Here is a 17,235-nt window from a genome sequence, read left to right on the forward strand (position 1 = left end):
CATTTATTCCCACAAAAAGTGATAAAACCATATGTTTTCAATTCAACCTATTTTTTTAGTATACTGGAATTTTTCAGCTCAGTTCTTTTACTGACGAATTTGTGCGCACATACGCTAGCCACACCTGCGACTGGATTCCGGTCAGCAGCAAATTCCTGTTTAGGAAAGAGAGGTCAGACACATGGTTGATTAGACACAAAGTCTAAACACCCAAGCTCCAAGCTAATGTTTCACAAAATCCTCTATGTATGATACTCAGCTCAACTGGGCCACACCTTCAGCCCATATTGGAGAGTTGTAAGAAGTGGCAAAAGGCAGACTCCCTCCACAGAAACAAAGTTTGGTATTACATATTTTAGAAACCTTCTGAAAGTTAACAAGACTATTTAGAAACTTATTTCGAAATCAGTCTGGTCTACTATTATTGTAATAACAATCTATCTGAAAAGGTTTTTGCTGAGTGATTATCTCAAACTTACCTCTATGTATATATAATTATATGTCTTTTCTGCCAGCTGTATGAAAACTGCAAATAGCGATAAAACTGGTTGTGTGCTGAAAAATGTGCATTCTGACCACACAACAATTACAGAGAACGTGGCCAGAACAACTGCAAGCACCCTGTAAAACCATGGTCGTAGAAGACATTCCCAGTACCACTCTGGAAAAAACAAACACACACACATCCAGAATGGGTTAATGAAAATGACACAACCAGAAATGAAACTCCCTCACAAAAACTGTTATGAACTTCTTGCACACACATCCTTAAAATCAAGGCTGGAATCTGTGGGGTCACACACTTAATTTCAGGGCTTTTCTAATGCTTGAAGATCTGGCTGAGCCCTAAGGAATCATATGCACAACTGGGGAAAACAGCATGGGATTTGGGAGGCAAATTTTGCAAACGAATTTGTGGGGTGGGGGGTGTAGAACAGAACTCTTCACTTTTGACCCAGATACTATGGGTGATCCACTTTTTGTTTATTCATCTGTTACTCTCTCAGAAACAAAGCTTAGCCTGTAAAATTATATTGTCCTACCCCAGAAATAACTCATTGCTAATCTACAACAAATGAGAAGTTAAAACATGATTAGGAGAAGACACTTTCTAAAAAGATGCACAAGCAGCCACATGTCCTAATGTTTGGTACATGACAGACAAAGAGTCCTTTCCTCTTTGCTTTACTGGAAGAGGGGTGCCACCTCAATAATACCCCACAAATGTAGAAGATAGCCATGATCCAATAACTTAGTTGCTATTTTTCTTTCTTCTTCTAAGGCTTCAAAGCTTGCTACTGCTTTTACAACATATAACTGCTATTAAATTTGTAAAAAAATTAAAGCTTATGGCCAAGAGCATAAATCAATACCTGATGGCTATTCCATTGTGCATTAAGATGCACATTTGCTTCCCTCTACCTTAACTGAACTTTTTACATAAAACAATTGGTTTGTCTTACAAAACGGCATCAGTTACTCCTTTACATATTCAAAATCTGCATGACAGCACTTACCAACAGTTGGTGTGTAGAAATACTGAATAATTTTATTCTCTGGTTCTTGGGAATGAAAGGTATGAACAAACTGTCGAGTTGCACTGGTTTCATTTTTTGCCACATCTTCTAGGTAAAATGCTTGTTCTAAAAGAATTTGCCACTGGACCTGTGTACGACGATGTCTCTGTACTGAATAGATTACCTATAATAAATTCCAAGAAATTACAGTTACAACATACTTGTTTCAAGAAATGAGAGAAAAGCTTTGCAAAACCCCTTAAAATGTCTACATTACAGAATTGCAAAGATCAATTCTCTACAGTCACAAAAGAAGGCAGTTAATTCTCTAAATATATAAATCATAAGAGGACCACATACATGATTCCTGAGTCTTGCAGTTCTTTCACCACAATCTATACTTTTTCCAGCATACCACTTTATTTTTGCATCTTAGTGAATACCAAGCTTTTACTACAATTTCTTTTTTAGAATGCACTGTCAATCAACGATTACAAGGCTTACTCACAGACACTGCCAAGATATAATGCAACAAAACCACTTTTTACACATCCAGAAATTTGATCTGGACATCACTTGGGATATTAAACTTCTATGTTTTCTTCCACTGAGAAGTTTCTGTTAAGTAACAGTTCCAAAACCCACTATACTCAGCAATACAGGTAAAGCGCATTGAAAATCTTTGTTTGACTAACATTTATTCTCATTACATAAGTGAGGCTGTGGAATTTGGATAACAAGGTGGAACCAAGAACCTTTAAGACTGCCCTTGCTATCTCTTGTGCGACCTGGGGGAGTGGAGACTTGCCTGGCTAACACAGGATGCAGATAAGGAGGGGCCCCTGTGGAGGCAGAATAGCCCTGCTTGTGGTCAGCAAAGACAGTAAAATAACAGGAATCTGAGGGGTCCTTTGTTTCTTTGAAAGGCTTCGTGTCCAATAACTGACCTTTGCCTCATTACCGGTGAAATGCATATTACAACTCACACCCCTGCATATGCTAATACATATCTCTATAATCTCTCAGATTATAGAGACCATGCTAAACATATATGACTATAGCACTCGTCTCTCCACCCAAATCATGCTACACGTCACAAATGGGGGGGCGGGAACCTCGTAGTTTTGGGGATAAAAGATGGAGAAAATGATTGCTAAAGTGGGAGAGAAGAACCTTGATACCTGACAGACCAGTCGACGGGCTGTGTTCTCTTCTTCCACCCCAGGCAGGGACAGCTCTCTGGGTAAGCGCTGCGCCTCTCACCCTCTGGGTGAAAGTTATCCCCGGGTTCTTGTATTACTATCAAGTTTGCTAGCAATATTAACCTTAATTAGTAGCACTATCATAGTTAGTGAATTTATCAGCGGCAATCTCGAATCTGTTTCTGCCGCTTTCAATAAAATAACTAATTTCGATTTTTGTGCATCTGCTCAGTGCAAGTCCTTTTGCTGGGGCTCTGGTAAACGAATCAGTGAAAGTCCTGGGACTCTGACAGACAATTTTCGAAACTGCATTCCTTTTAACGCGACAGAGGCATTCTCTCATTCATTAATATACCTGCTTGTGAAGTTTGACCAAACTTTTTTCACTTGGATAACTGTTCTGTCTTTCATCAAAATCTTCATAATCGTCCATGTTCCTACCCATTCTTTCCTGGTACTCAGTAGGACACTGGAAGGAAAAGGGAAAATTAACTGGAAGATGAAGAAGTGGCAAGTGCTTGTTTGGGGCACTTCATGCAACTGAAACACTCACTCTAAGCGTCGATTTTTCTGTTTCTAAAATACTACATAGGTCAAAATGCATCATAAGAAGGCATTCCACATAGAATTTCAACTCAAAGTCTGGTCAGAAACTCACAAAATGCCAATTAGAGATTTTACGTTAACGGGAAAAGAAAATAATGTACAAGTATTCAGTAGGCACAGGAAGCACCCCCTCCCAAACAAACAATTATGGCTGAAGATGAGCAATTTGTTACCTTTTTCAGTATTGTATCAACACATTTTCTCAAAGGGTGGTTATACTTGATACTCTCACTTACTTTACGGACTTCCTGTTGAGGAAAAAAAAAAAGAGTTGTTTCATTATGTTAAATAGATTAAAAATTTTGACAGGGTCAGATAAGAGTTCCAGCCCTCCCAATGGAAAAGATAACCATCAGAGCTTAAAAACAATAGAACTTCTAAAACCACAGCTTTACTAGACATCTATAAAAGATAATTGCAGGAGTACTTATAAAGAACATATATGTATTTTTAAAAAAACCCCATGATGTCAGTGTACAAACATTATTCTGTGAATGTGTGCAGGATTGGTTTCTATGCGTGAATGTTGAAATAGAAAATACTTTCCTGTTGTAGGTAAAGAGGAGGAGTTTCTATCTTACCTGGTTTAGTTTCACTTTTATTACTTTAAGCAGTTTGGTGAATACCAAATGCCAAAAGCCTCTGAAACACTGACAGGCTTGGGGCGTCGACCACCTCTCTAGGAAGCCTGTTACAGTGTTTGACCACTCTCTGGGTAAAGAAATGCTTCCTAATGTCCAGTCTAAATCTCCCCTGGTGCAGCTTTGAACCGTTCCCATGTGTCCTGTCACTGGATACCAGGGAGAAGAGATCAGCACCTCCCTCTCCAGGGGGAGAGCATTTGGACAATGCTCTTAATAATTGGCTTTAACTTTTTGTCAGCCCGAAGTGGTCAGGCAGTTGGACTAGATGATCATTGCAGGTCCCTTCCAAATGAAATATTATATTCTATTATGCTGTATGCCTTGTAAACAATGTTTTTGTTGCTCATTTTCTAGTAAGTTTTGTAGTTATGTCCCACTCAGATGTTTTTAGCAATTTCTTCAAAATGCTATTACTGAATAATGAAGATTCTACTATTATTTTATGTTGATGTATCACAGAAGTAGTTACCATGGTACCTTACAACTCTTCAGAAGTATTATTTCCAAGCCATGGTATCACAGCAGGAGAACAGGGAATAGCTATTCAATGGGTTGCATTTCCATTCTATTCTTGAACTTCGTTACAGGCTATTGCTCACTCACAAATAACAATAAATAAAGTCTCAAAAAAAACCTCTTTAAAAAAAACCAATGATCTATATATTCTCTTCTCAAAAGATCCACAGCACGGTCCTGCAAATCCAACTTGTAAACTCTTCTCAAGATTCTAGAGCATAAAAGCAGACATACACAATTTGCATAAACACTAGTGAAACACCTGTACACTATAGTTTCAAGTTTGCTCTGGAATGTTATTTGTTAATGACCAATGTTACTCCAAAAGGGTCAATAAAAGAATAAAACCAACAAATAATGGCTATCAAGTTGCCAAGTTCTTCACATCAGGGACTATTTATCTTTTGATTTTTACACAGGATCGAGTGTCATCAAGTGGCACACTATGATAATTTTCTTAGTTTACTGGTATTTCACAGTAAGTTCATGCTACTTATGTTTTCTTGCCACATGTGCCCAACACCAGGAAATTCAGAGATGATTAATAGCAGCCTTCACTTATTTCAGTGCAAAAGATAGTTACCTCCATAATATCCTCTAAATTCTCCTCTGCATCTGCTTTTTCAGTCATCAGTTTGGCAGCTTTGAAATAGGTCTTCATGAGTAGATAACCCCTCTTGGCCCCATTCCAGTGAGAACGGGGAATTTCCACCAAACCATAACCCAAAAGCAACACAAGAAGAAAGAGACCCCATGTGTTTGCAGCGGCTATCCCAATAGTCTGAAGTTGGTTCCTAAGGAAAAAACCAATAGCAAAAACAAAAAAGAAAAAACAAACAACCAACCAACATCCTTCTACCCCACTGACAAGAAAACAACCTTGAAGTAGCTATGCACCAATATGGCGTTCAAGTTTACAGGAACAGACTTAGCACCATCTCTAATTCTTGCCTAGGGCCAGTCTGCTACATGGCCATATTTAAAGCTGTCACAACTTCTCTGGATTTCCCCACATTTTTTCCCCTCTCTGGAGGGAAGACAAAAATGCTTCTTCTCAAAGGAGTATGTTCCTTTAAGAAACAACACAAACTTAGCAAACCTGTTGAAAGTGAGGTACATGACAGTGTTTACTACTATATCTATTATGGAAGACCATTAGCAATGTTATAAATACCAATTATTTTAACTTACCTTATGGCCTTTAAATAGAATCTACACTAGACAGAAGTGCTACACAGGAAATACTGACACAGACTTTAGGAAAGATTTTATTCTGAAAACACTGAGAAAGTTTCTGCACTAAGTTTGCAAATGCATTTGTAGGGAGAAAAAAAACCCATTGCAAATATAAGAGGATTCCTCTGCCACAATGTATCAAAATCAGAAAACCAGAAGACAAATTTCTGTAAATAGTAAAAAAAAATCCCTTTCCATAAAAAAAGTTAACAAAACTTTCCAACTGCCTGGCAGAAATCAGATGATCTAAAATTGGTTTTTAAAAAAGATCCATTTCCTCTACAGAAGAGATTACCTGTGACAATTCCATAAGAACTTATGCAAGTGCTTACAACATTATTCTTACCATTGTAAATTGAAGTTTGGGTTTACAGCCACATATATTAAAAATGCTCCAAAAATCAGCAAGTAAGTGCCATAATAGATTGCGTTCTCAATCAATGCAGTTTTAATCTTTCCAGTAATGGAGAACCCTCCTGATCTAGCATATGACTGCATGAAAGGTAGCAGAATCCTAGGAGGAAAGCAAACAAAACCAAACCTCATCAGTCAACCAACCAACCAACCAACCAACCAACCAAAAGTAGTTTAGCAGTTGCAGAATACTGAGATAGGGATGTTTAAGCTAAAGACTCCCAAGCTTCTAACAAAATTAGCTAGTCATATGTTTTTATTCTAGATGTACTGGTCTGATGGCAAACCTTAAACAAGCTGCAGATAAAAAACAATACAGTTGGCTTTACTATGAAAAATCTGTGTTAATCAAGAACACACTACCAACCCTGATATTCTTGACTAAGCTACAAAAATAATTACATGATGATAGGTTGGTCAGAAACTACACAATCTAACCCAAAAGCACAGACAATCTGTTTGCTGTAGCTGTATCTATAGTTTTATATAGTATATCCAATAAACCCAAATAATTTACAGTATTACTCAAAAATTATCCAACTTACTCATGGAATTATTTTGGTGTCCTGTTGCCTAAACCCTTTTATTTTTTTTAGACAATCTATCCATAAACACCTCTATGCCTAAATTGCTCAGTTTCAACTATAAAAGTGAACCAAGAGTAAATGGCTGCCACCTGAAAAGGAGCAAAAAACCCCAAAGTATGCTCAATTTAGTGCAGCAATTATTAGAGACATTTCACAATATATGACTAGGTAGCTCTGTGGAATAGTGATATATTTTCTTACAGAGTATGCTATGACTGTTAAGATGCTGAACTTAGAAAGTATACCTACATCATAGTCTTTGTCATATTCTTTTGCCTTACTTACCATGTTAAAAACTGCGATGTCCAATACACAACACGCCAGAAAATTGGCATAATTCCATCCGGAATATAACTCCATGGTTTGAAACATTTTTGCTTGCTGTAACAATGTAAAGAAGCTTATTGTTAGTTGTAGGGCCAAGAGTATACAACATATTTTCTATAAATTCCCCTATCTAGAAAGTTTTTTGAAAATAGCATAGAAGTAATACACTACTATTTGTGTAAGTAGTCAACCATTTCTTCTTCTCAGAAGAAAATAAACTCAATCACCACTTAAAAATATTTACCATTCTCCTCTCCGCAAATAACATATCTGGACAAGGCAGCTTTCTTAGAGGAAAAGACAGTAGCTCAAAGAATAAAGAGAAATAAGCAATTAACCAATTTAAGGATACATTTTTTCTTTTTGGGGCAGGAAGTGCTTTCTTCATGAAAAAAAAAAAAGAATTCTGTAGACAGAAGACCATTCAACTTTAGTTAGTGCAGCAGGTTTTTGAGAAGTATCTAGGAACCCTATTACCTACCTCTTCTACCTAGAGCATTTAGTGGTAAAAAAAGTGCATTAGTTGTTTCTTCTGTCACCCAGATGGATTTAGTCAGGCTTATATAAACTTCAACTTGTTGAGCCAATACTCTTCTGACAGGTAGTGTTTGCTTCAGAAGACCAGAAAAGCCATGAGAGCCTTTTAGTAAAAATAGAGCAAAAGACAAAGTGCCCATCCACACTAAGACACTTTGGGTTTTTTTCCCACACCCGTCTGGGTAATGAAGCAATGAGTGAGTCAAGGGGCAATACAGCCAATTTAAAAGGAGTATCTATTGAGAAATAATTGGTGTTTTCCAGGGTCAAACTAGTTAAGCCTGAGTTGTAAGTCTTTATGTACGCGGCCTAAATATTTTCAAAACTATCAAATCACCATAGAATGACAGGTAGTGTGACTAAAGGTTTCAAACAAAGTTTTAAGATCTGAGTTGCACCAATACAGTATCTGCTCAATTAGTACTTAAGTTGATACTTTTATTTGATACACTCAAGTTCTATACTATAGTATAACATCCATCACCATGTTCTGAAACTATAGGTAAATTGAAAGGCTATTGAATAGTTTTCAAATTGTGTATTTACCTAATTATGTTTAATTAACATACATTGGGTGGTCTTAAATAAAGGGTAAAATGTCGTGCCACTATGTCTGGCATTTTACTGTTCTTCCACAGATACAGAGCACCCAGATAACCTCTGCTTTGGAGCAGCAAAACTGGCAATATGTTGCATGGACATATCAATTGACACTTAAATGCTCTAATCATCTTACAGATAACTACACTACACACATCTACAAGATGCGGAAATAGTCAATGGAGGCTAAAGAACAAGCAGCCATGGAAAGAGCCCACATTCGTCTACATTCCCCATGTTTTAAGGATTACTTCCTTACTGTCAAAAGACAGCGAGCAGGCTATCTATCGTTACTTTGGCAGAATATAGCAAATTTCAGATAATGCCAATTACTATATATATGCTCCAGATAACTCCGATTACTATATATATGCAATTATAATAAGCAATTAGACATACTGCTTATATATGACAAGTCTCCTAATTTCATTCATAAAGTATAAAATCAGATTTTAAGGTCTAAAGTCTTGAAGATTGTGAAGGCCTCTCCTCACAGATAACCAAGGTTACTTGAAAAGCTTTGTTCTATTGGTTTAACAACAAAATAGAAGAAATCCAGCATGAAATTTAAAAAAAGAAAAAAAAGAAAAAAAAGAATAATATTTAGGTAATCAGTTAGAACTACTCTATAAATTACTACCAATAGACGCAGATGCGCTTTTTTCCACCTCTTCCCTCAACCTCTTGTATGCTTACAATCTTCAAATGTCGTATCAGACAGATAACACTTCTTTATTAGTCTTAAAAACATGGTACACTCCTATCATTTAAATAAAGAAAATAATAAAATACTTCTTTAAAAACAGTCCAATGAAGAAAACGTATAGCTGGTACCTTGGAGCAAGAGTAACGTAAGAGCCATTACTTTCTGTAGGGCTGGAGTTAACAGCAAGTTTGCACCGATTATAAATAGTCTAAAAGACAATAGATTTTATATCAGTGACCAGAAAAAGGTACAACATTTATTTAAAAATAATAAGTCCCATTTTTAAAAAGACATTTCCTGTACTCCAGGTTTACATTTGGGAACAATTATACTAATAAACTCTCAAAACAACACGCAATCTGCAGGATGAGTAAGTAAAAAACCAAAAGTGTTTTTATGTTGCCAAAACAGATTAAAAAAATGCTATAAACAAATAATGAAATTTTAAAACATCTGAAATAGATACGTTATCTGATGAGATCGACAAAAAATAAAATTAATTGTAAACACAGGCACTGTCATGCAAGAAGGTACAAGTGTTTAGTTTAATAAGATACTATTTGGAAAACTTCTTTGCTGTTTAAGATATTATCTTCTGAAATTACGATTAAAAAAACCCCCATACATATTTTCTGAAACTCAGCAGAAAATCTCACAAGTTTCTTACCGTACTGACATCCAGAGGCAGTATAAATACGATAAGAAAGCAAAGATACCAAGCCAATAATGTTGCTATGATCACCAGTCTATGCTGTTTCTTGAAGTCTCCATACCGATGAAGTAGGAATAAGGCCAGAAAAAAGACAAATACTATCTCAAGGCCCAATGCTGCACCACTCATTATTGAATGTTCACTCCAGCCACACAGCACAGCTCACTTAAAGCAGATCAGAACTGTAAGACAAAAAGACATTTAATTACTTTAAAATCTCTTGAAGATATTTACATAGAAAAGAGTTGTTTAACAGGCATTTTTAAACATATCAATAAACTTTTCTTATTTTACAACAAGAACTCTGATCAGATGAAGAACAAGATTTTCAGCAAGGTGCTTTAAAGTCCTCTGCAGAAATCAAAATATCATGTCATTCCAATTTTGTCATTTCTAGGAACATATTAGGACAACTTCTCTTCATCTTCTTGATATACAATAGATCCCAAAGTCAAATCTCTGTCCTTGAATAAGAATGCAAGCCTAACTTTTACATCCAGTGTAAATTTCAATAGAGAATCTATCCTGCTCTTTTTTTTCTTTTAGAAGAAATCAACTTATCTGAACAAAGGGTTAAACGTTTAAATTAAATGTTTCTGGAAAGCTTTGTTAATGGACCGTTCCTCAAATATGTATTTAAGTTCTGTACTCAGAGTTAACAGAGCATAAAAATACAGCAAAGTATATGTTAGTCTACTTGTGATGTATACTTCTTTGAGCTTTGAAATTTCATGTAGTAAGAGGCAACATGCTAGCTAAATTCACCTTCTTACCCTTCGTCTGTTCTTCTTCCGAGAAACAAAGATCTCAATTCATTCATTATTAGTGTTGCCATTATACATTTTTGCTTTGCTCATCTTTCTGGGTTTAGTTACTCTGAGTTAATAGTCAGGACTGCTAGAAATGCCTAGAAAGTTCATACATATTCATACAGGCATGCTATTATGCAAAGGGCCAGTGAGCTGCACAAATCTATCAGAGAAAATTTCACCGACTTGTTACTTTGTTACTTAAGCTGCTTCTGACCTTTTTAATAAGCATCATTTAACCACTGGCAGGTCACACATTTGAAAAAAAAAAAGAAAAAAAAGAAGTGCATTACCCTGGTCAGGTTGACTTGCTTCTCCATCAAGATTACCATTTCAGCTGGTTTGATTTAACAGAAATAGTTTTTGCTATGGCTTCTCCACTGTTGTATTTTTGGTGCTTTCACTTTTCACTGGAACTTTATAGAGATTTAAAAGAAATGATAGTACTAAATTTTTCCTCTATTTACTTTTAAATCCCTTCATGATCTGTTAAAATGAACCATTTCCTTTACTAATCTCTCAGTGTACTGCTTAAGCACTAGCAGTGAAAATTGTCTTATTTCCACTAAAACATTCTGAAGTTTGTGGTGCCAGCACTTCCCTGAGGACACACAGGACAATTATTCTGTCATTTCCCCCCAAAGATTTGTTTCCCCTCATTTTGCTACTTTCACATTTAATTTCCAAATAGTGAGAGCAGTCTGTTTACTCCATATTGGCTGTTATACACGGAGCATCCCATATTCTGAAAAGAGTTCGAGTTACCTTGCTGTTTCTTACCGAAGATGCACGTAATTTTTATTTTCTGCCTTTCATCTAATGTGTTTCTCAGATTATTAGTATTTCCCTTAGGTCAAAGCATCCCCTTGCTATCTGCCTGTACTACATTTTGGTGAGATCATTTGTAAATCATGAATGCAGGATACCTAACCTATTTCTCAATCGCTTATTTTAAGCAAGTCCTTCTCCATTCTGTTGTACCATTCTTGTTCCCTCAGATAGCAGTCTTTTTTATTGATAGTATAGTACCAAATTACACCCAAAAAAATGAATGGAAAACAAATACTATATATTGACTTTATTAAGGCAGTACTATCTGACATATGTAGCTTTGGGTGCCCATTATAGTCACACCTTATGCTATGTAAACAAAAAAAATTATACAGCATACCCTCCATTAGTCACACCTATACAACTTTTTACTACAGTCACACCTAAAGAGCTGCTATAAAAACAGAAGGTGAAAAGTTTTTGTGCAAGATGCTGCACTCAGTTACTACCCTGAGGGAACTTGCAAAAATGATTATAAACATGTACTAAATATGCTAAAACAGAGAGGGAATTGAGTCCTACCACAACTTAACTCACTTTCAAAGACAAAAGCAACTTTGCAGTTACCAAAGTAAACTACATTTTTCTGTTCTTCACCTGGTTCCTATTTTAATCTCAAAATACAAAATGAAAGGCATAATTTTTACAAGACTGCAACTGATCACGAATAGAGTTGTTCTGAAATAATGTATACACATTTTCAAAATTACTGTTCAACATTTTTAGACAGAAACCACTTAAAACTAATTCTCAGCACAAATAGCTTAAATGGAAAAAAATCCACAAGGAGAGAAATGCAGTGCTTGAGAGGAGCTCTTACTGTGAACTAAATCCTGCCTAACAGGACAGCTGTATTTGGGACTCATGCTACTAGAATTATTTGTATCAGACCTTAAAATATATTACTGCAGGCTATAAAGCCATGCCTTCCTGTGACAAGCAGCACTTGCCTCTGAACCTGGTTGTTAGCTCAAAGAAAGATATGTTCCTTATCCAAAATTCTGTTTCTTCATTCTATTTAGACAGGCTTCTCACTATTAGCACATGGCTCCCTTCTATCAGCTGGCTGAAATTCCTGAAGCCCTAAAGAATGTTCTCCTGAGATCAATGAACTACTTCAGAAGAGTCCCCTCATACTACACAACCTTCAACTGCTTAGAATATGCTCCTTTTAAGCAATGACAAAAAGTAACAAAATTTCTTACTCTGAAGGGAAGAGTATCTATTGGCATACTCCATTTCTGGAGAGTAAGGCAGCTAGGATTAATACAAACAAGATCAAAAGCTGAAACACTGGCACTGGAAGGGCAACTTAACCAATAAAAGACAAGGACATGCTCTTGTATAGGCTTAGGATTTTCTTGCTTTGTTTCAGAGAAAATCAGTATGTTTTTAATTTTGTGAATGGAAGAGTTTGGTTACCCCCATATAGCACATACATTTCAAAATTCTGACATGAAGTCCTCCGGTCCAAACGTAGCTGATAACTCTTTGGAAGCACCATAAAGGGCTCAGTTCACACTTAATTCTCTCAGAGACTCCCTACTATCAACAGTATTAAATTACCTTGCCAACCTCAAGACTAACCACACTCATGACCATCTACATTACAAATGAACTAACTACCCTGCCTGGTACAGAAATACTCAAGTTACTAAATGAAAGAACAGAGAATGCAAAAAGCACACTTTCTTAGAGCTTTTATACAGCACCAAATTTAATAACAAAGACACTCCAATATTATATTCTTAAAGAAGGGCTAAAAAGAGTAGAGCATATCTGTGAAGAAAGTACCTTGCTCTCACTAAAGTAGACTCCAATACCCCTTTAATCAGAAATCCCAGATCAGAATGTAGCACAATTTTCTTCTTTTCAAACTTTGCAGGAAAGCATTTCACCAGCAGATTATTCGTTCTGCAGACTAATATAATCGGTGCTTCAACCCTTTCCAATCAGTCTAATGTCACACTTTCTGCAGATTTCTCATTGCTGCCCTCGACACTCTCCCAAGCTTACCCACTTCCTCCTACACTGAGCTGGAAACCACACAGTAACCCAGGTTATGCCTGGGAAGGCCTGAACCGAGGGTAAACGTTGCTTCACATGCCTTACTGAAATGTATACATAGAAGTATAACCTGCATGATGTTCCCTTCATGTATTCAGCTTATGATGGCCTCCAAGTTCTTTCCCTCTAAGAAACACAACACTGTTCTCTATCCTGTATTTGTGTAGTTGATTGCTTCTGCTTAAGCGCAGGCACAAAACTCTACTCATTTGTACCCCTTCTGCTCTCACAGGCTTTTGAAGAAGTCTTCAAGGTATTTTGGTTGCCACTGCCACACTCAAAAAGCTCTGCAATCCCTCCTTCTTAAGTTTCATTATTTCATCATGGAAACTCTTTGTGAAAATACTGAAGAGTAGTTGACAAGGAACTGGCCTCCATAATCATGACTGTAGCTGTTCCCAACTGCTCTTCCCCAGCAAAAACTGCTCTTCCCCAGCAAAAACATCCCGAGAAACAGAGGCAGAAGTCCTATTAAAGACCAAATATAAGACATCAACTGACCCTCTCATATACAGTAAGCCTATCAGTCAAGTAAGCCAGATTACTTCAACAATTTCTCCTTGATGAACTGATGCTGTCCTTTACTCAGCTATTATATTCTAGATGCTTATAAATAGCTTCTGTTCCAGAATTTTTTTCAGGAATTCAAGAGGAAGCAGACTAGTCTGCCAATCTGTAGTTCTCCCTGTCCTTCAAAAATTATTAATAAAGACAGTCACCATGCTTCTGGTTTTCATATATTTGGTACCTCCGTCATTTTTAGAATACTACATCCTTTTTTTGTTGTTGTTCTTGAAGTATTCTCAGTTAAAGATCATCAAACAAATTTGGAAAAGTTACATTTCTAGAAATCTTGGATATTTCAATTAAAACACTTGAAGACCCAAGCCGCTAGAGATTTATTTGCCTTACTCTGTATTTTAAACACCATAATTACATCTGGAAAAAAAGGTCACCAAAAAAGTTACCAAACTATGAAAGAGGTGTGAAAGACTGTGAAAGACAGTAATGGACAAAACTGAGTGACAGCCACAGCAGACCGAAAGAAACATCTGTGCAACAGCATCTCCCACCTCAAGCTGAATTCACAACTTGGCAGCAAGTATAAAGTGAAAGCTGCCATCTCCAGCAAAATATCAATGGCCAGTTCAATGATGACCTTTGCCTTTCTGTCAGGTTAGTTCATCTGTTAGTTCCTATCAAGTTTCTTCCAGCACACTTCATTTGGCAGAAGAAAAATAGTATGCCAAAACAGCTGTGAGAGGTTTCTGAAGCCTGCCCTACACTGCAAAACTATGCTGTTAAGAATCCTAAAGTAAGACTTCACTTTACAGACATGATTCAACCTTTTGGACTGATAGAACTGCTCCACACTGAGAGCCCTTGTTACTCGATCTTTAAACAACAAAATGGGCTAACTTCACATTTTAGAAATCTTAAAAAGAGAAGAACAAGAGGTCAAGCAACAATAAAAATAATCCTTTCAGCCATTTTCATATCCAAGTCTGCTTAGTGTGTTGTTGGAGTTTCTTTTTTTGTTTGGTTTTGGGGTTCAGGGGTCAGACGAAGAGCTTCTTAATCTCTGCACAGCGAGAAAACTATCTAAAGAAAGAAAATAGCCATGAACTGCCTGAGAAAACTGACCAGAGAAGTTATCAGACTGCACTATTTGGGAGAAATAACCTCTGAGATGGATCAAGAAAACATAAATTGCATAGTTTTGTTATTCTAAGAAACACTCAGTCTATGTACTGATTGATAATTTATTAGTACCTGTAATTTAAACATTTAATTGCTTGTGTATTAATATTTAGGGAAACAAGTTTTGTATCTGCTAATGACAAGAAAATAATAAAATGCTGCGCTGACTCCATTCAAAATAGTATTTTCCGATTTGGTGGGGGACTAGGTTCTCCACAGAAGCACAAAATAAAAGGCAAATGCTTTACCAAGGAACACAGAGATTTTTGTGCTCAAAAGCCAGCAGGGGCCATCAGTACAAAACCACAGGAAGTTTATCTGCTTTACATGGTGCTGTGTTGTCCTCTAATAAAGGATATTAAGTACCACAGAGGCTGATGCTTTCATAGGGTTTAGGTAAATACTCTGGAAATAACACATTGAAGAAAACAACTTGCTTGGAGGAACTAAAATAGAATCAGATACAAAAGCTGTACAGTTGCAATAAGAATCTAAAAAAAGAATAGAAATTGCTACCTGGGCTGCCAGACTAATGCACTCACATGAAACAGGTGTCAGTAAGGCAGTCAATCACATGATCACAACCGTAACACTGCATGAAGACAAACTTAGTCTGTTTGGTACTTCAGAGCGTTTTAAAAAATAATTTGATTTTACCCCTTTCAGCAAATTCTTCTTTCAATTTCCCATGCATTAATAGAGAAAGTGAAAAGATTGACAAAAAAAGGGGGCTGCTGAACACACTAAATATGATCAACTTATTTTTTTAAACTAAAAAAATCACCTCTCTTTCATTTGATTATCCACTTAAAAACCTTTAAACTGTTCCATCATTTTCATTAAAACTGGAAATGGTTAACACAAATTCTTTTTTAAGATTATATGAACGCCAGTTTAAGTCACATCATTGTCTGCATCTCACTTAATAGTTGTATACGATTTGCCATGTGTTCCATTACCATATTCAATTTTACAGGCTCGTCTCTGCTCCTTACGCAGTAAACAAAGGACAGCATTTACAAGCAAGTGGCTGACTAAGCAGAGTTGTAGGTGTGTTCAGAATTAGTCTTCCATCCCCACCAATTTCAAAACAAGTAGTTTGGAGAAAAAGCATGAAGAGCTGCATTAGTGAAAGAAAGCCTGGCAGAAATCTGAAACATGGTATGAAAAGATTGCGGAGTTTAAACTAGCGTGGTTAGGGACAGCACCAGAATACATTGCCAGTCCTTCAATTTCAGGCCTTCACAGTGAAGGCGTTTCCAAAACGCAGGAAAACCTTTCACGGTAAAATCTGTCAGCACGATTCTGGTCTTCCAAACCAGATGCTGCCACTGCACGTTAAAGCTGACGACTGCAGACCCACTGGCCTGTAAGGCGCACAAAATCAAAGTCTGCAGACACTTAACAAACATCAACCTGCATGCCTTAAACGTACGCACTTGGGGTCCCTGAATGAAGGAAAAAAATCAGGGGCTAAGAGCAGAAAACCGAACGCGCCGATGCCTCTCGTTCCCCTCGCCCCTCCCAGGCACCCCCCAGGCACTGCCCCCCGTCTACCCCTCATGCCCACTTCCAAGTCAAAAGGAGCCCGGGACGTGCCCAGGGTCCCCCCGCTTCCGACCCGGGTCACGCACGCCGCTCGGAGAGCCCCGGAGACGGGGAGCGGGACACGGCTGCACCCGCCACTCCCGATGGCGCCGCGCCCGGCCCGGCCCAGTCCAGTCCGGTCCCGCACAGGCCCCTGCCCCCACCCCGCCGTGACTCGGCGCTGCGGCACCCCCGCGGCCGCGGAGCCCCGATCCGACCCTCTCGCCCGCCCGTCCCCGGGCCCGTGCCCGCTCCCCCGCCTGCCGGTGCCCTGGGCCGCGCCGCTCCCTCACCGCAGGCAGAGCCCCCTGCTCAGAAGCCAGTCCCTCGCGGGGCACCGCCACCCTCCATCCTGCCTGCTGCCGGCCTCCGCACGCGGGCTCAGATCGCCACGCAGAAAGCGGAGGCCGCGCCCGCCTCCTTCCGTGTCAGGGCCACCGGGGCCGCCGCCGCCGACATCTGCCCCTCAGCAACCGCCCGCCGTCCCCAGCAGCGCTGACGTCGCTGTCGCGGTCGCCGTCGCCTCCGCCCCGGAGGCGGGCGCAAGGTACTGTGGGTACGGCCCCCCGCGCTGAGGCGGTGGGTGGGGGAAGGTGTGTGGCCGGCGAACTACAACTCCCGGCAGGCTTTGTAGGG

The 17,235-nt window shown here is 38.4% G+C and overlaps 1 protein-coding gene across 2 annotated transcripts in view; it reads right to left on the minus strand.

Annotated features, from left to right (window-relative positions):
* LMBRD2 (LMBR1 domain containing 2) overlaps positions 1-16,929 on the minus strand; it is a 31,760-nt gene extending 14,831 nt beyond the window's left edge. For both annotated transcript variants that reach the window (XM_059833630.1, XM_059833631.1), the window contains exons 1-10: positions 16,893-16,929; positions 9,560-9,786; positions 9,021-9,100; positions 7,008-7,103; positions 6,068-6,235; positions 5,069-5,279; positions 3,499-3,573; positions 3,075-3,188; positions 1,518-1,701; positions 480-661 (exon numbers count right to left, since the gene is read on the minus strand). In XM_059833630.1, coding sequence (XP_059689613.1) covers positions 480-661; positions 1,518-1,701; positions 3,075-3,188; positions 3,499-3,573; positions 5,069-5,279; positions 6,068-6,235; positions 7,008-7,103; positions 9,021-9,100; positions 9,560-9,733 — 1,284 coding nt within the window. In that variant the 5' untranslated portion in view covers positions 9,734-9,786; positions 16,893-16,929. The remainder of the gene's footprint in view (positions 1-479; positions 662-1,517; positions 1,702-3,074; positions 3,189-3,498; positions 3,574-5,068; positions 5,280-6,067; positions 6,236-7,007; positions 7,104-9,020; positions 9,101-9,559; positions 9,787-16,892) is intronic.
* Between the last annotated feature and the right edge of the window lie 306 nt (positions 16,930-17,235).

Source organism: Gavia stellata, chromosome Z (assembly GCF_030936135.1).
Source record: "Gavia stellata isolate bGavSte3 chromosome Z, bGavSte3.hap2, whole genome shotgun sequence".
NCBI lineage: Eukaryota > Metazoa > Chordata > Aves > Gaviiformes > Gaviidae > Gavia > Gavia stellata.